Source organism: Falco punctatus (assembly GCF_963210335.1).
Source record: "Falco punctatus genome assembly, chromosome: 4".
Classification (NCBI taxonomy): Eukaryota; Metazoa; Chordata; class Aves; order Falconiformes; family Falconidae; genus Falco; species Falco punctatus.
Window position 1 is genome coordinate 25,732,759 of NC_137583.1, and position 18,558 is coordinate 25,751,316.

Consider the following 18,558-nt stretch of genomic DNA (forward strand, 5'->3'; position numbering starts at 1 on the left):
AAATATTTTCATAATCTTTCAGTTACAAGCGTTAGACTTAATTTAGTTACTTGGTTGTGACTGAGAATTTCAGAAACAGTTTTTTAAAAATAAACTTTAAACAGTATGCAAAATTGATGTTTAGTAAGCCATATTCTGCTGGCCCTCTTTATTTCAGGTTTGATTCTTCGATAGCAAAAGTAATTTTTTTTTTTTTTTTTTAACCCAAAGATGCCCTGCGCTTTTTTTTCTTTGCTTTTTTTTTTCCCAGTACTAGCAACTCTGGGTTGGTACTCTGTGTAGCATGTTTGGAGCAGATGAATACCACTGTGGATGTTTTGTAATGGCAATGGGCCCAGTGCTGCTTATTGTCCACTTTCATGCCAACTTAGTTGTTTTCCTCCCACCTGCATACCTCTCTGCTCCTGTTCTGCCTCCTGCCCTGGAGTGCTACATTTTAGGAGCATTTTCTTGATCATGCATGTTGCAGTCCAGAATCGTTTTGCAGCTGTTGCAATGACACTTACCTGTTTGACTGAAAAAAAACCAATTCTTGAGTGTGCTGCATAATGCTGTCTGGCATGAGTGGGGTAAAGCAGTGACACAGATCTCGCAAAGGGAGTGAACCAAAGAGACCTTCCTGCCTGCCTTGGGGGTGGGGGGAGTGGGAAAGAGAGAAGCTCAGATGCTGGTTTGGATCCTGAATAACCGCAGTAGTCTCTTGGGACCTGGATTTGAAAATTTATAGTGATCTTATTCAGTGACTCTTACCAAATTTAGAATATCCAGCAACTGACCTTTTGAAATTTATATCACCTTTCAGCTTGCTCAAGTTTACAGGAAGTTCTTGCATCTTGTCCTGTCTGAAATAATGCTCCTCGCCTTTGGTTTGTGGCATTCTGTGTGTCATCTCAGCAATTCACGTGCCATTTATCTCAGGTTTCTGAATGGACCTTGCAGTCCTGAAAAGGTGCACACCATTAACAGATTGTATTGTGCAGTCAGACTGAATCAGTCTTGCTCTGTGTTAAACCTGCATCTAACAGATCGCTGTTCTTTTTTTAACACTGTAGGCTTGATGTTGCTCAATGCAAGTAGCTCAACATTTTGTAAAACTCATGGAGAAACAGCCTTTTAGGAACAGCTGATTTTAATACACTCCATGTCCATTTTTCACTCTCCTTGAAACAGCCCGGTTGAAACTCAGCAGGTGCAAATTCCCAAATGAGTATTTATTTTATTTCTATTTTGTTTTGAGAGACTGGGAAAAGCATTCACTTTATGGTATGTGTTAAGATTACTTACTTACCTGTAGACTCCTGATAGCAGCGTAAGCAGCTTTTGTTTTGTATTTTCAGTTAGAACATTCATGCAATATGAATTTTAAAGGTGTTTCATATCCTACATATAAACTAGTGATGTGCTTGTTACTCGTGTAGCTTGAGATATTTTCTTTCTGTATACAAGCCAACAGCAGTGTGTCTTGACATAAATGCATTGAGAGAGGAGCTCTGTGCGGCAGTGCTGCGCCAGCTCCCTCGAACAGCCCCCTTCCAACGTTCAACGTGAGCGAGTGCAGATAGCAGAGTTGGTGTGAGTTAAACGGAGATAACGCTACAAATTAAATGCAGCTATCGCACTTCTTCATTTCTAATTGCCAGTCCTGATGTTAAGGATTAAATTTAAAATTTGGTACCTGGTGGAGAGCATACATGCTACAGTATAAAGAAAATAAGTGACAATAGCTTTTTTCTATCACTTGGGGTCAGCTTTGCACTCGCTATCTTGTTGGTTCTGTGATTATCAGCTCCCACTTGCTACTTGACTTGCTTGGACCTGTCCGTACATCTGTTCATGTTCCATTTTCTTTTCCTATTCTTTCATCTGCTTGCTCCATGAGAGGGCACATGTCTTAGTTCCAGCTCCTCCCCAGTGTTCCTGTGGCTTCTGTGCTCGATGCAGTGACGCGGGTGAGTACGCTCTGCTGCTGGTGCTGTGAGAGGGCTGATGCTGCATCTGCCGCTGCTGAGGCAAGAAGGGCACCTTGGGCGTGGGGTGCTGGGTGGTATTTAACATTCCTCTCTGGCTCCTTTCCTGAAGGCACGATTACTCTGCATCCTATGCCAGGTACAATCGATCATCTCAAAAGAAACTGAATATAAAAACCGTTGGTTACAAAGCAGTTTTGAACATGGAGAATGAAATACTATAAGAAAATGTAATCCTACTTAGGTGCTTCTTTTCAAGTTGGTTTTGATTTGAAATAAGAAATTGTTTCACTTCTTTGTTCTATGTGCAACGTTTGAATTTAAAATACAGGAAAACGATACTTACTTAAAATGCTTTAAGTGGTGTTTGTTGGCTAAATGTAGTAGGTTTCTTGGGAGTTCTTTGAAATGTATATTCCAATTGAACTTTAGCAGCACCACTCTCAAGATCCTTTCTCTTTTGGAGTGACGTCGAGCTTTGTGTCTTCTGGTACCTACTGATTTTTACAAGGCAATTATTGACATTAACAGCTAAGAGAAAAACATCTCTTCAGTTGGATAGTGTCATAGCTTGCTTAACTGGGGAGCTGTTTGCTAGCCTCTCTTGACTTTTGGATTTTACTCTCTGATTACTGTGATCGTCTCCAGGGCAGATTCAGCGTAACAAATGGTGCTGTGGAGGAATTTGGCAGGTAGTCCTCTGTAAGACACAAGGGTTGTGAGTAAAGTGCAAATATAATCAGTATTTTGAGTTGGCTGTAAAGATTATTTGAAATCCAACGTGTAATCTTCTGTAGGAAGTGTATGGTAATATATGGCGATTCTTGCGCAGAAGTTTATTTTGGTTAAATTACAATTTAACAATGTCTGTTCAATGCAGATCAGCTCCCTGTTGTATATATGCATAATTCCCCATGAGCATCTTGGGGTATGATTCTTTACAAAGATGTATTAAGTGCTTTGCTGGGTTTAATGAGGGATTAAAGCATCTGTAAAGCAAATCTGGGTTTCCCCAGAGCAAAGCCACTGTTTCCCCAGAGCAAAGCCACTGTTTCCCACACAGTGCTGGTGGCTGTGCCCAGCGCCCAGGCAGTCTCCCTCCTTGCTGCCGTCCTGCCAGGGAAGGGGTCCTGCTGCTGTCCCCGGGCTCTCCCTGCGCCGTTCAGTGGCATTGAATGTTGCAGCTTCACCTGCCATCCCTTTCCCTTCTCCATGCCCAGCACTGGGAGTGTCTTCTCTCCTTGTCCTGAGTTCAATATTTCTTCCTTTGCTGTGCATCCCAAGCATAAACAGTTCCTGGATTAGCATTGCATTAGGAATGCAAAAGTACATCACTAAACTTTGTTTGGGTTTGAACAGAGACTGTATCTTCCATGAAAATCTTGTACTACCCGCAAGGTTTTTGTATCAAGTTTAAATCATTACTTTCCATTAATGACAGTGTTTGAGAAATGCGTAACTAAAATAACAAATGTTATGATGGAAGAGAAGAAATGGTCTAAATTCAAAGAACTAGATAAGAAACTGTTAACAGGCAATATGTCATACCTGGTAACACACGCACACAACCTGCTCGATTTTGTACTTGATGCCATTAGTTGCTTCTTCATACTTTAAGGGCCAAAGAGAAACAATTCCCTTGCAGTGACGCTGTCGAGGTGCCATACTGTGGCGGTCTGTTCTGTGCGCTCCCTTCCTGATCACGGTGTTGCCGTACAGCCCTGGGGATGCAGCTGGCAGGCACAGGTGCAGTGTGCGCTCCCTGCTCCGGTCGCTCACTGTGCTGGCTCCGTGTAGCAAGGTTTGTTTCCAGACTTTCCTTCTTTTGTTTACTTATTCTTCCTCTGTAACGTGCTTTTTTTTTTTTTTTCCAGTGGAACTGTTTTCATTCTAAGTTTTGTACTCCGGCCTTTTGCTGCCTGTTAGGATTAGGTTGTTAGCATCTTGTTTTGTCAATTAATGTCCTCATCGCTGGGGGGAGGGAGGAGGGGGACCAGGAGAGCTGTAACAAGTCTTGTATGAAGTGTATGGCCATTTTACCTTCTAGCCAAGGATTCGCTTTCTGTGGGTCATGGAAGTTCACTATGTCTAATCCATATTCTAAGCAATTCACTTTGGTTTTATATTAAAAAAAGAAAAAAGTCTTAGATATTTGTGTCCACTGCAGGTTTATTTTAAATGGAATATGTAAGTACCATGTATTATGGTATTTTTAAATAACCTATTGCCTATTTCAAGGGAGGGGGAGATGACAAATATCTAGTCTTAGATTTGCACTGCTGGATTTTTTAAGTGTAACCTTGACTGGTTATCCTATTGTTTTATTCTGTAAGATTAGTCTTATGAATTAAAGTTTGATAATTAAATATTTCTGTGTTTTGTTTCAACATTCTGTACCTTGTAATATACCTCCTACTGCATAAACAACGCTATCAAATGGTTTGCAGTTAGTTTCTTTGTCAAAAGACAGATGCAGGCAGAAATGCATGGGAATCCATGCTCCTCGTCATGCCTGATGCCATCGGTGCCTTTCTCCCAGGGTGGGATTGGGGTGTCCTGCTGCTATATGCCACTTGATGCAAAAAGGCTGTGAACTACAGGACGATTCTTGAGCAACCTGTCCAAAACCAGGGTTTAATCTTGTTCTGAAGTGTACATGTCATGCTGAGCATGCTCAGCTCGGAGTTACACGTGGAAGCAGCTTGTTGCCCTGAGTCGTGTCAGGAGCTGGGGGTGGCAGCGGGCTGGCGCTGTGATGCTGCACAGCTGCTTGCGGTTGCTGCTGGCTTTATGAAGTTTCCACCATCCATTGAAAAAACACCCAAGGCTAGAGAGAGCTCCATGGTGTTATCACCGAAATAAAGTTTTAAATCCCTGATACGTAGTCCACTTAACGCGTTCCCTTTCAGTTCAGCGTGTAGCTGGGTGCTAGCTGTAAGGGGCAAGGTAATAATTGGGGCGGGGGGTGAGGGGGTGTATACGTGTGTCTCTGAAGCTCACTCAACGCCAGGGTGCCTCTCGGGGAAGAGCAGCTTTTCCTGCAGCTTCCTGCTCTGTCTGGGAACGGAGCTGACGGTTAATTAAGGCGGAGGGGAAGAGCCCGGGGGGGCGGCGGGGCCGGGGGCGCGGGGTGCCCGTGCGCTTTGGCCCGCGGTACCGGCCGCAGGGGGAGGGGGATGCTAAACACGGGCCCGGGAGGGCTCGTGCTGCCGCGGGCGGCGGGCGAGGGGGCAGGAAGCGGCGTCCTGGGCCCGCCCCGGCCCCGCTGAGTCAGGGCGCGCCGATAAGCGCGGCCCGGCCCGGCCCTGCAGCCGCGGCCCGCCATGTGCGGGACGTGGGCGCTGCGGCTGCCGCTGCTGCTGCCGCTGCTGCTGCCGCTGCTGCTGCTGCCCCCGGCACAGGTACGGCCCGCGGGGGGTCCGGCACGAGCGAGTCCCCTGGGCGTGAGCGCGTGTGCCCGGCCCGGCCCGCCGCGGTGTGACACCCGTGGGTGCGGGTGCCAGCGCCCGGGGCAGCGGGTTACGCGGGGCTTGGGCACCCGGGGGGGGGCCGGGGGCGGGGGTCTGGCACCCAGCAGGGTGCGCGTTGGCGGGGCGAAGGAGCTGGGATGGCAGCGGGGTGGGGGCGGCTGCGGGCGGGGGCCCGGGGACGGTGCGTGATGGAGACCCGCGCTGCTCGCCCCGGTGGGGTCGGGGTCCCCGCTCAGGAGCGCATCCCCCGCCCCGGGCCCGGGGGGCTTTGACGCTCCTCGTCCCCGCCACCCCGGCGGAGGCGGCCGCGGGCGATGGCGCCTGTGCCCGCCGCCCCGCTCCCGCACTGCGGAGCGAGTGGAGCCCCGGCCCAGCGGCACCGCTGCGGGGCGGAGCGGCGGGAGCCCCGGGCGAGCCTGGGTCCCGGGGACGCCCCATGGGGACAGCAGCCGCGCTTCTGGGCAGGGGCTGGCCAGAGCGGCTGCTGGGGCAGCCGGGCTGGGAGCGGAGATGGGGCTGGCAGTGCCTGGGCGCCCAGGGCTCCCAGTCCTGCTCACGCTGGTGTGGGGGCCCTGGCCCATCTTCGAGTGCCCCGTCACCAAAAAAGCTGTAGTTGCAGAAGAGGCAACAACCGCAGAGCAGCCGGGGGAGGCAGAAGCAGAGCCTGCAGTGTGGCACCCACGGTGGCTCCGGCACCTGGCAGGGCTCCGTTCCCTTTCCCTCGTGCAGGTGGCCACACTGCGAGAGCTCCGTGCCTGCCAGCCTGGCCTGTCGTAGCCGGTCCCTCCGTGGCCAGCAGCGAGCCTGCCTGTGTGGCCATGCGGTGCTGGCGGAGCAGTGGTGGGGAGCGGGTGCCCTTCTCCACCTGCCCCACCGCATCCTCTGGACCAAGCGAGAGCTAGGAGACTCGCTCTGACATCACTTAAAAAATAATCAAGAAGGGCAAAGAATAGAGTTGGGCTCGAGGCAGAGGGGTCGACATGAGGGAGCGTGTGCGTGCTCCTGGCAGGAGGTGCAGCTGGACAACTGGTGCCCTGGCGCCCATCTGTAGGAATTCCAGAAGAGCATTTCTCCTGGCCCCACCGTGCCGTGCCTGGTCTAGTACTGCCATCAGGTTCTGCTCTGCAGATGGGCTCGCACTCACACGCAGGGCACCGTCCTGGCGCAGACTGTCAGCCCGTCCCCGCTCTTTAGTCTGGCCAGGTCCCCAGGGTGGGCTCTGCCGGCTCTGGCTGCAGGAGCTGGTACAGAACAAGTGAGGGGCTGCAAGGGGGCGGGGCGTGCCAGCCCCGAGGGATGTCTGTGGGCCACCCTACACAAGTGACCAGGGCAGCAGATTGCTTGACCTGCTTCTGCATCGCTGGAGCCCGGGCGCTGCTCTGGTTCCCTGGCATCAGGGACTGGGGACGGCCATGCCAGCCCTGCCTCTGCCTGACACCATTTGGGTCCCCGTGCTGTTTGCTGATCCCTGTTTGCTGATGGGGCGAGGCTGGTGTGTGTGCCACTGGCTGAGCTGGCACTTGCTGTACGGACACCGACACTGTACCTGGAAGGAGCAGCTGCTCCTCCCAGCATGAATGTGCAGTTACTCCCTCAATGTCAGGCTAGCTGAAATCTATAGCTTTGAAGGCCTGGGTGAGCATAAATTGCATTTCTGGCATGAAAAGTCACCCAACTTGTTTGTTTCTGGAAGGAGCCGGTAGTTGGGCTGTTTGTGTCACCTTTAGAAAGACACCTGGGAGTTGTGGCTGAGAACAGCCGAGCTGCAGCCCATCCCCATTGGCAGGTAGGCTGGCTGCGGGGCAGAGAAGGGCAAAGGCTGCACCGGCCCCGTGGCTGCATTGGTGGGACGTGACCAGTGCTGCAGGTGCCAGGGACGGTGGGTTCCGCGCGCTGCCGGTGATGCTGCTCACTGCGAGCACAGCTACCTTAGTGCCGGGGCTTCTTGCCACGGATTTATACACCACAGCACCTCTGAACAGCCATTAGCAGGCACGATCCTGCAGGTATCCTCTGTGGGTGGGGCTGGAGGAACAAGCAGATTTATTATGCTGGTGCAATGGAATAGATTATTTTCCCTCCTAGTCCTGCCTCGCTGGGGACCAAAGGGGACCTCGGCACTCTTCCCCGCAGGCTGCTGCTGCGGGGTGCTGGGTGCCAGGGGGCTGCTGAGCTGCGTCGCATGGCTCAGGCCATGGGGGCTTGTCCCCAGGTCTGGCTCTGCTTTCCAAGGACAGTGTTTCTGTCCATAGTGCCTCAAAAGCGGTGCTGTGACTGTCCCAGAAACACTGCTCTTCATATCCACTCTGGATGGAAACCTTCACGCAGTGAGTAAGAGCACAGGTGACATCAAATGGACCCTGAAGGATGGTGAGTAACAACGCAGGGGTGCTCGCTCACAGCCTGGCTCCCTGGGCTTGTCACTGGCCAGGGTTTGAGAATGCAACCCCCAGCCTGGCTCCCACTGGACGGGCTTTGGGCTGGCAGTTCCTCTAGCCCTGGGGACACTGGTGGCTCCAGCCAGCCTCAGGCACAGCTGTGTGCGGAGGAGACCCCTGCTGCAGGCCATGGCTATTCTGGGTCTGAAATGCAAATAGGCTGGGGACCTGGGCATGGCCGTGAAACGGCTGCGCTTGGCAAACACTGCCACGTTGTCTCCGCTCGCAGGGAGAGGCTGCTGACGTCTGTGTTTCGCTTTTTTTTCAGATCCTATTCTGCAGGTGCCGGTTTATGTGGCAGAGTGAGTGTCATCCCCCTACGGGCAGGGTGCCCTTTGCAGGGCAGGCAGCCTGCGGGCTGTGCAGGAGCCTTTCGGAGGTGCACAACCACTGCAATGAACCAGCAGATTCACAGCAAGAAAGGGGAACCTCAGAGAAATGAACCTGCCAGCCCGTGCCATCGCCTTAAACCTACCCTTTGTGCTAGTGCTTCGTGCGTGATGATGAGAAATAGCTGCTCTCTGCTGCTGAATTTTAGCCTTTCTACAGACAGACAAGAGGCTCTCAGCACCACCACACACAAAAGCACAGGAGAGAAATTGAGGAAAAGCCACCTGAAAGTGCAGGGGGAAGGCAGGAGAGCAGAGAGCTCCCCTGGGGCGCGCAGGGCACCAAGCCAGCACGGCTGGTAGGCGCAGGGCAGCCGTATGGAGTTACAGTGCTGACCCGGAGCGGGGGTTCATCTCCTACCAAATCCAGTGCCGGAGGTTTCCAGGAAAGGTCAAGCCCTGTAGTGAATCATCCCGGCACAAACTGCTGAAGGGGTTTCTTTAGTGCAGCTCCTCTGTAGTCCTTGGCGTGTGCCCAGTGCAGGGGGCGGCTCACGTTTCATCCTCTCTCCTCCTTTCCAGACCAGCGTTCCTTCCAGACCCCAACGATGGCAGCCTGTATATCCTGGGAGGAAAGAACAAAGAAGGCCTGATGGTGAGTGGGGCTGTGGGGCTGCATGCCTCCCACCCACCCGCACCCTGAGGTGTCACCAGGTGGGGGGGACTGGGCAGGCCTGTGGGAGGGGCGAGCCTGGGGCCATTGGTGGCTCCAGCTTGTCCCTGGCACCTGGAAGATGTCAGCCAAGTGGGTGTGGGGCACATAGAGCTGGGACCCTTTCCTTCCCCGCCACCCTGTCCTGCTTTGGGGTGAGCAGTGAAGGCAGGCGGGGAGGAGAGGGCCATTCCAGGGGACCTCTCCATCTCACCTTGCTCCTGAAGGTGGGAAGGCTGCTGCTCGGGAAGGTGTTCCTCTGGCCCCGCATCCACTCTGCTGTCTGTGTTGCAGAAGCTCCCGTTCACCATCCCGGAGCTGGTTCAGTCCTCACCATGCCGCAGTTCGGACGGTGTGCTCTACACTGGTACGCAGAGACCAGCCGCTCCAGCGGACCTGGAGGAGGGGCTGAGTGGGGACCTCCTGGGAACGTGCTGGGGAGGGGAGACAGGAGGAAGCCTGGTGGGCAGCTCTCAGGGATGGACATCAGGGCTGTGGAGACTTACGGAAAAGTATTTTCATTCTCAGGGAAGAAGCAGGACACTTGGTTCATCGTGGACCCCAAGTCAGGAGAGAAGCAGACCACTCTCTCAACAGAGGCTTGGGATGGTGTGTGCCCGTCAAGTCCCCTGCTCTACATCGGCCGTACCCGTAAGCCAGTCCTGCTCCCCGTGTGTCCACCTGGTTCCAGGAACGGGGTGCCAGGCAGTGACCTCATGCCCTACTTATGTCGCCAGAGTACGTCATCACCATGTATGACACCAAGTCGCGGGAGCTGCGCTGGAACGCCACCTTCTCCGACTACTCGGCACCGCTCTGTGAGGAGTCCTACCACTACAGTGAGTGGCTGCCGCTCACGGGGGCCACGGGAGCCAGCTCCCCCAGCACCCGCTCGCAGCGGGACCCTCGCTGGGGGCACCCTGGGTGATGCTGCCATGGCCCGCAGGTCTTGACCGTGCCCATTGCTGGGGAAAGCGGCCGCTGTGTTGGTCACAGCTCTTGTGAGAGCAGAGCAGCAACAGCCCATGGCTGGTGGCAGGACAGAGGGGTCAGAGGGGGACAGAGCCCCACGGCCAGCACTGCTCATCATCCCCTCCCTCTGGCTCTGCCTAGAAATGGCACACTTCGCCTCAAGTGGGGATGGGCTGGTGGTGACACTGGACAAAGAGAGCGGGGAGGTCCTGTGGGCACGGAACTATGGCTCTCCTGTGGTTGGCATCTACCTGTGGCACCAGGACAGCCTCCGCCGCGTCCCCCACCTCAACCTGGCCATGGAGACCCTGCGCTACCTGACCTTCCACTCGCAGGACATCCATGTCCTCAAGTGGAGCTACCAGTCCGTGAAGAACTTTGCTGCTACCAAGACCCAGCTACTGTATGTGGTTCCCGTGCTGCGGCAGCTGGTGGCATTCGCATTGCCTGTGCCCTGATCTGTGATGGACGGAAGGCTGATGCTTGTCCCCGCTTTGCAGGCCAGCGCTCTATGTGGGGAAGTACGCGACCAGCTTCTATGCCTTGACCTCCCTGGTCCATGGCAGTGTGGCACTGGTGGTGAGTCTCTCTGCTGGCCCCGTTTGGGGCGAGCCACAGCAGGCACATGTCCTGGCTGCACGGTGGTCCATGAGCTGTCGGACCCCCAGCCGCAGGGCATCACACTGGCCAGGATTGATGGCCCCACCACGGATGATGTGACCATGAGCGAGTCAGGGGAGTGTGAGATCACACCCAGCACCGATGTCAAGTACCCGCAGGGCAGCATCACCTCTCTCCGCAACCAGTGGCTCCTAATAGGTGCGGACCCACAATGGGCACGGGCTCTCCTTGCGTCCTCGCTCCTGGAGGGTGCCCCGGGCTGGGGCAGCCTGAGCTGCTGGTGTGTTTTGGGGTGACAACCTGACCTGCTCTGCACAGTGGGGCTGTGGCTTGCCTCATTTCAGCCCGTCCTTGTCCCCGCCCCAGGAGGGACTGCCAGACACCCCCACCTAGGGGGTGGGCAGGGACCCTTTGAAGCAGGGCTCACCATTACCCGTACTGGTGGGTATGCCCTTATGCACCAAGCCCATGCGGGTGCTGGGGTAATTAGCCTGCTCTGTGATTGCTGTCACAGGTGTGATGGCTGAACTGCTGTGTTTGGAAATCAGAGTGGGGTCAGGCCCAGAGGAGCAGGGTCAGGCCCCCTGCTGCCTGCTGAGGGTGGGGGACATTGCCCTCTGCCTTCCTCCGCTGGCTGCAGCTGCACTGGGTCCCCCTCCCTGGGGACAGAGCCAGCGGGTTATAGCTGTGATGTTTTTTGTGCTTCCCATCAGAAGCAACACCCCTTCTCCAGGAGAGCCAGAGCTGTCTGGCGAGCCCATGTCAGCACTGATGGAGATGAAGGACTGATGCTGGGGCCAGAGACCAGGTGATGGTTGTCTCTGTTCTCCTCTCACTGCAGGGCACCATGAGCTGCCTCCCGTGGTCCACACGACCATGCTGCGAGCCTTCCCGGAGAACCTGAGGAAGACAACAGAAACCATCATCCCCAGAGCTCCTCCTGCCAGGACCATGTTTGATGATGTGAGTCGGGAAGCTCTGATGCATCTCACCTGGGGAAACCTTGGGCAGTGCTGGGTCACTGGGGGGTCTGGGCTGTCTGGGGGTGGCTGGTGGGTCCCCAACACGGGGTAGCACAGGGAGGGCATCCCAAACCTGAGTGCCCAGCGGTCTGTCCCTCTGGTGTCACCCAGCCCTGGGCGTGTGTTGCAGTTTCTGGCCCCAGGTGGCCTGGAGCAGCCAGCTGTGCGCAGCGAGGGGCAGTTCCAGCCGGACCCCGTGCCGAGGGAGCAGGTGGAGGTCTACCCCGAGGCTGGCACCTGGGACCTGGTGATGGCTGGTGTTGGCACAGCTCTGCTGGCCGGGGGAGTCCTGTTCCTCCTGCTCACGGTGAGTGATGGCTGGTGGAAGACCCCCCCACCTGCTGCAGAAACACTGCTTCTGAAGGCCTGGGCACCCCCCTCTCTTCTTGTACTCATGGCACAAGCAGCAGTGCTATGACTGCGATGAGCTGCACGGCACCCACACTGTCCCTTGCAGACTTGTGATAACGAGCCAAGGCAGTGTGCGGCTTGTCGCTGGCTGGGCAAGGGACAGATGGTGCACATGCTGCCAGTGCTGAGCCCTGCTGAGCCCCAGCTCTGTTACGGGCACAGGAGTTCAGCACTCACGTGGTTTGTGTTCCAGAAACTGCAGAAGCAGCATGAGGTGCAGCAGCAGCAGCTGGAGAAGCAGATTCAGCAACTGCAGCAGCAGCAGGAGATGCTGCTCCCAGGTCGGGGCTCCAGCGAGGGTGTCCCTGTGGGGCCCGTGGAGCGGGGGCCGAGCCAGGGAACCATGTCACAGCTCTCACAGAGCTCCAGCCCCTCAGCCTGCCTGAAGGACTGTGCTAATGGGATGGTCAGCCCTGATCCAGCTGTCCCAGTGGCTGCTGAAGGTGTGTGCAGGTGGGAACAGGCAGGGTGTGAGGGGGCTTGCTGTCTGTTGGTGTCTCCCGAAGCAGGAGCCTAGATGCCCTGCAGATGAGAAGGCTGAGCCCGGCTGGGATGGGAGGAGACACAGCACTGGCTGCTGGATCAGCGTGGGCTACAGAAGCAGTTGCGAGAGCAGGGACCCAGAAATGGCCAGATGGTTAAAGAACTGGATGTCATTTGTACAGCGCTAATGCTTACAGGTTGAAGGACGGCTGCTTCCTCTTCCTCTGTAGATGCAGAACCAGATGTGATTGTAGTCGGGAAAATTTCTTTTGACCCCAAGGATGTTCTGGGCCACGGAGCTGGAGGAACCTTTGTCTTCAGGTGGGTGGCAGCCCCAGGTGCCTGCCCTCACTGCTCATTCTCCCTGGGCACCATGAGGACAGCACCAAGGCAGCTCCTTCCCTGGATGGCAGCCGCTGGGTCAGGGGCTTTTGGGAACGGGTTGCCACCTTCCCTGTCTCATGGTCCCCAGCAAACCCACCTGGGGAGCTGGGCTCGTGGCCTTCAATAGCCAGGTGCTGGGTACACAGGGCAGGTCCCCTCTCACACCACTGCCCTGTGCTCCCCTTCCCCTCCAGCTTGTGCCCGGCCGTCAGGCAGCTGGGCTGTGCCCGCTGCAGGCAGTGCTCAGCACCAGCAGGACTGGCCCCTTGCAAGGTTCCCCTGGCTCGGGCTGAGCCCCTTTCCCCAGCACTAAACACAGCAAAAAGCAAGGGACGTTATTTTCCTACAAAAAGGGGAATCTGAGCCCTCAGTTCCCAGCTTGCTGCAGAGATTTCTGCCTGTCAACGGCTGTGACAAGTCTTTGGGAGTCACTCCAAGGTGACCCACACCGAGGACCCCAAGGGGCAAGTCCCCAGCATCAGCTGCAGCCTGGCCGGGCTGCACATCTGCAGTGCTGGGCTCTGCTCCAGCTGGGGGGGCCATGCACGGACACTGCCACCGACTCTGCACAGGGGACAGTTTGATGGCCGGAACGTGGCTGTGAAGCGCCTCCTGCCCGAGTGTTTCCATCTCGTTGACCGCGAGGTCCAGCTGCTCCGGGAGTCAGATGAGCACCCCCACGTCGTCCGCTACTTCTGCACAGAGAAGGACAAGCAGTTCCATTACATCGCCATCGAGCTCTGCTCCGCCACGCTGCAGGAGGTGAGCCTGCAGCCCTCTCCCTGCCCGGTCCTGGGGGTGCAGGGCTGTTCATCAGTCCCGGGTGCCCCCATACCTGTGTTTGCAGGTCAGTCCCCAGGGCCTTTGTGCTGTTAGGGATGTCCTGGCAGCGCTCCTGCAGGAGCCGGGTGCTGTGCATGCCCAGGGAAGGCTTGGCAGCCAGCAGCTCCCAGCCCTCTTTGGGGCTCCTGCCTGGGCACGGGTGCAGGGCTCAGCTCCGGACCTGCTTCCCAGCAGTCAGAGGGAACAGGGCTCAGAACAGGGGCATGGCCAGGCTGTGAGGTGCTTCGGAGAGGCAGGGCAGCCAGCAGCAGCACTGCTCCTGTGTCAGTCAAGCCCCTACCCCTGTTCTGCCCATTTACCCTCGTGGGAGGGACAGGGCAGCTCTGAGCCCCAGCATCAGTCAGGGCAGTTGGGCATGTGCTGGGAAGAGACCGAGCATGGGGGAAGAGAAGCATCCTTTTACCGGCCCGTAAAGCGGGAGTGTTGCTGGAGCTGTGGGGGTCCGAGGATGCAAGTGAGGGCAGTTTGCTGCAGAGGGAATAGATGCCGACTGGTGCGCCTGGAAATGGCGAGCCTTAGGCACAAATGGCCTCTGCATGGGCTTGTCTCCTTCCACCTCTGTCAACCTACTGAGAAATCCCTTTCCCAACAAGCCTTGACACCTTTGTCCCAGTAAATCAGGCCTCGCTTCATCTCTCTCTACCTCGCTGTGCTTCCAGTATGTGGAAAGCCCCAGCTTTGACCGTCGCAGCCTGGATCCAGTGTCCCTCCTGCACCAGACCATGTCCGGGCTGGCCCACCTCCACTCCCTCAGCATTGGTGAGAGGGCAGCGTGTCCCGTCTTGGCCCCGTCCTCAGCTGCAGGGCTCAGGCAGCAGCTGTCTGGGCCAGTAGAGCCCTGCCGCCGCAATGGCAGGTGATACTGCACGCTCTCTCTTCCAGTCCACCGTGACTTGAAGCCATGTAACATCCTCATCTCTGTCCCGAATCACCACGGGCAGATCCGAGCAGTCATCTCTGACTTTGGCCTCTGCAAGAAGCTTCAGGGGGGACGACAGAGCTTCAGCCTCCGCTCCGGCATCCCTGGCACCGAGGGCTGGATTGCGCCCGAGGTGCTGCAGGAGACGCTGAAGGAGAACCCTGTCAGTGAGCCATGGATGCCCCCCCCTCCCGGCCCCGGGTGGTCCTCGAGCCTGTCGTGGGAGTCCCCTGTGCTGGCAGCAGCCTCATGGTGCTACTGAAATGCACAATTAAGACAAAAGCTCCAAGAGCCCAAGCCAGCCTACTGCAGAGCACCGGTGCTCCTCGCCAGGACCACCCTGGGTAGCACTGCCCCTATGCTCCCACCCTCGTGGGGACGGTGCCTGGCTGTGCTCAGCACGGGGCATCTCAGCTGGCTACAGCCCTTAGAAATTCAGGGTGGGGAGGCTGGAGGGGCTGTGGCTTGCTGTGAAGGTTACGTTGCTGCTCATCGATTTGGCGCAGGGAATCCTGTTCCTGCTGGCAGCTGGTAGCTGTATTGATCCCTGGCAGGGCACGTACTGGTGCTGGCAGCACGCTCCCATAACCTCGTACTGGGGTCAGCTTGCACAGCTGGGTGAGACTGCAGCAGCCCTGGTGTGTCCGTCTGGCTGCCCAGTCCTGGCTTCTGGCTGTGCCTCTGGAAAACACCTTCCCTGATACGGACCCGACGTGACGGGTGCGTCACTGACCCCCGGGAGCGGGGGGGAGCATTTTCCAGAGCTCTGCGGCCAACAATGAAGCATTCATGCGGAAGAATGGGGAGGTGAGGAGGTGAAGGCTTTCCTTGCCCTTTGCTGCGAGGGGCCCACCTCCCGCTTTGTGTTCCGCAGACGTGCGCCGTGGATATCTTCTCAGCTGGCTGCATCTTCTACTACGTGGTGTCAGGAGGACAGCACCCGTTTGGGGACAGCTTGCGGCGACAGGCCAACATCTTGTCAGGCTCTTACCAGCTGAGCTGCCTGCAGGAAGAAGCTCATGGTGAGACCCTTCCCCACAGGCGCATCCCCGGGGGGCAGCCCTGATCCGAGGGGCGCAGCGCTGTGTCCTTCTCGGCGGGGCTAGTTCTCCATTGCATTGTTTCACCTACCAGACAAGCTTGTTGCGAGGGAGCTGATTGTGGCAATGATCAGCCCCGAGCCCCAGTGCCGACCCTCAGCGCCTGTGGTCCTTGTGCATCCCTTTTTCTGGAGTCTGGAGAAGCAGCTGCAGTTCTTCCAGGTGAGTGCTGTCCCACCAGGCAGCAAACAGGTGTGCTCTGAAACCCCAAGTGCTGCAAACAGCTGTCAAACAGGTCAACGGGCTCATTTTGAGCTACTTTTGGAAGGGGTGGAGGGTCTCTGGGTTTGGGGCCAGGGCCAAACCATGCCCGTCCCACCTCGGCACCAGCCCTGTTCCCTGGCACTGGTGTGGGGTGAGGGCAGTGCCATACCCGCCCCATCCCTGCTCTTGGGCACGCAGGACATCAGCGACCGCATAGAGAAGGAGCCTGCTGAGGGGCACATCGTCTCGGCTCTGGAGGCGGGGGGGCGGTCAGTGGTGAGGACCAACTGGAGGATGCACATCTCCCTGCCACTACAGACAGGTGGGCACAGCGGGGGCCAGGCACTGAACCTGCTGACGCCTTCCACGCAAAAGCAGGCAGGGAATGAGGCTCCTGCATCAGGTGCTTTTTAATGGGCAGGAGGCACTTGCTTGTGCCCAGAGGCCAAAACCCAGGGTGGGTGAACACGCCAGCCATTCCTGGGGAGGGTTTGCCACAGGCTGCAGCGCTCACTGTGCACACCTGGGGTGCGGGGGCTCAGGGTGGTGCTGGCATTGCAGGGGGCTGTGGCAGCCCCTTGCCCCGCGTGTATCCCCCCTTGCTCAGTGTCTCCCCTGCTCTCCCCAGACCTGAGGAAGTTCCGCACCTACAAAGGGGGCTCGGTCCGTGACCTCCTGCGGGCCATGAGGAACAAGGTATGGCCACCCCAGCTCCCTGCATGCCCCCCCCCCCCCCCCTTCCCCACTGCCTGCCCCGGCTCACTTCATCCTCTCTCCTGCAGAAGCATCACTACCACGAGCTGCCAGCTGATGTCCGGGCAGCCCTGGGTTCTGTCCCGGATGGCTTTGTGCAGTACTTCACCTCCCGCTTCCCTCGGCTGCTGTTGCACACGCACAGGGCCATGAGGGTCTGTGCCCACGAGCGACTTTTCCACTCCTACTACCACCAGGGACCGGGAGGCGACAGCAAGTGAGCGGGGATGCACACCGGGATGGCACCCACGGTGCAGGGCTGCTGTGGCCACTCCTGCCTACCCTGCCTGTACCTGCAGCTCTGTCTTGCAGCAGCCAGGAGCAGCCCCCGGGGCACTCAGCATCCTTCTCCCCCTCCCCAGGGTGAGGTGGGGGCCTCAGCCATATGATGGCTGCCCAGCATACATGTGGGTTACAAGCAGCATGGTCCAGGAGAGGTGAGCACAGGGTGGCACTGTGCTCTTGCCTCGGGTCTCCCGAGCCCAAGAGGGATCCTGGGGGCACCCGCCTTTGCCAGCACTCACAGACTCAGCGCCCCGAAGGCATTTGTATCAGAGAACAAAATATCTCTGCAGTGGATGTGGCGCTTTGACAAAAAGAAAATGCATTTTGCATTTTCTTGAGGGCAGCTGGCATAGCGAAGCACGGGCAGGGTGATGCAGCTGGGCTGGGGTGCTCACCATGGATGGGTGAGCTTCATCCTGCATGTTCTCCCGTGCCACATGCCTGGTAAAGCAGCTCTTGGAGCAGGTGTCCAGCGTGGCTGTGGCCAGGGCTGATGCACCCAGCTGATGCACTGGTCCGCTTCTTGCGGCCACCCCAGGGCCTGGACCTGCTATTTGCATCAGGGCTGCTGAGGGCAAGGCAGCGTGGTTGGGGCCTCCAGCACAACCCTGAGAATGAAGTTTTTAATCTCAGCAGGGCTGAGAAGAAGGTTTTCTCCCTTTTGGTCAGCAGCAGCTTGTAATTATGCCAGGCCAGAGCCCCCCCATTAGTCCCATGCCCAGGAGCCCTGAGCAGTTTGCTCAGCAGTTGTTGCAGGACACAAAGGCAGGGAAACCCCTCCTGCCCGTGGCCTTTCCTGCTGGTACGGGGGCCGTGGGCAGCCTGGGAGCCAGCGTGGCAGCTGGAGCCCCTCAGCAAGGCTTCGTTTTTGAACAGCAATGATTTTGTACGGTCAGATTCCTCTGGGTGCTGAGGTGTGGGATTTTGTTACACAGGTAACATTGGGTTGGTATCCAGTTTCTTTTCAGAATCCTGTATGGCCTAAAGCATTTTATACATAACATTATAAAAAAACCCAACCAAACAAACTAGAAAGCTTGTCCTCCTTAAAAATAAACTGGCCTGAGAGCACCAGGAGGTGCTTGCTGGCAGCCAGCAATGGTGGGGGAAAACCAAGGTAAGTTACTGGGCTCCTGCAAAAGTCTGTTACAGTAGCTGACTTGCTAATTCTATAGTCATATTTGCAGGCATCTTCCTTATAGTAAGTAGAGCCAATCAACTAGGAAATGGGAAGATGGGTCATTAACCTACAGGTACCAGTATAGCTAGTACAGCATACAGCGATATACACCCCTGTACAGTACATCTGTAATAGCCTCAGGGTCTCCTCATCTGCAGCCCAGCTGGGGAGATCAGCACAAACAACAGCTACCCCACTTTTCTCTGCTTACAACAAACATCTCCCAGAACAACTCTGGCTCCCTCCCACTTCCTATCATGATCCGCCACCATTGCCCTGTTGCTCTGTGTTAAGAGCTGGAGCTGAGTGAGGAGCAAGTCCAGGGCTCAGCTCATGCAGAGGCTGTTACTAAAGGCAATCGAGCAGAGAGCACAAGCTGATGAATGAAGAGAACAGCTCTTGCTTGGAGCGTGAGCCATAGGCAAGGTGCTGCTTCCTCCTGCACAGCAAGCCAAAGGGAACCAC

The 18,558-nt window shown here is 56.5% G+C and overlaps 1 protein-coding gene across 3 annotated transcripts; it reads left to right on the forward strand.

Annotated features, from left to right (window-relative positions):
* Positions 1-257: 257 nt before the first annotated feature.
* Positions 258-17,929, forward strand: ERN2 (endoplasmic reticulum to nucleus signaling 2). Of its 3 annotated transcripts, none has more exons than XM_080384419.1 (22): positions 258-5,368; positions 7,690-7,807; positions 8,144-8,177; positions 8,787-8,859; positions 9,211-9,283; positions 9,445-9,567; positions 9,654-9,755; positions 10,030-10,291; positions 10,389-10,467; positions 10,542-10,707; positions 11,351-11,472; positions 11,662-11,838; positions 12,136-12,385; positions 12,656-12,746; positions 13,382-13,571; positions 14,312-14,411; positions 14,535-14,734; positions 15,446-15,593; positions 15,706-15,833; positions 16,074-16,197; positions 16,504-16,571; positions 16,658-17,929. In XM_080384419.1, exons 1-22 carry the CDS (start codon positions 5,291-5,293, stop codon positions 16,847-16,849), a joined length of 2,898 nt encoding a protein of 965 aa, XP_080240545.1. In that variant the 5' UTR covers positions 258-5,290; the 3' UTR covers positions 16,850-17,929. The 3 variants fall into 3 exon arrangements, with proteins under 3 accessions (XP_080240545.1, XP_080240546.1, XP_080240544.1); XM_080384420.1 differs by having other exon boundaries at positions 10,557-10,707; XM_080384418.1 differs by lacking the exon at positions 258-5,368 and having other exon boundaries at positions 5,403-8,254; positions 10,557-10,707.
* The last annotated feature ends 629 nt before the right edge of the window (positions 17,930-18,558 follow it).

Excerpts from the sequence above, each read along its gene's own strand:
- ERN2 (XM_080384418.1), top strand. The coding sequence starts at position 7,878 with ATGCAACCCCCAGCCTGGCTCCCACTGGACGGGCTTTGGGCTGGCAGT. Across the intron at positions 9,756-10,029 it reads TGAGGAGTCCTACCACTACA|AAATGGCACACTTCGCCTCA; the intron begins GTGAGTGGCTGC and ends GGCTCTGCCTAG. Across the intron at positions 15,594-15,705 it reads CCTGCAGGAAGAAGCTCATG|ACAAGCTTGTTGCGAGGGAG; the intron begins GTGAGACCCTTC and ends TTCACCTACCAG.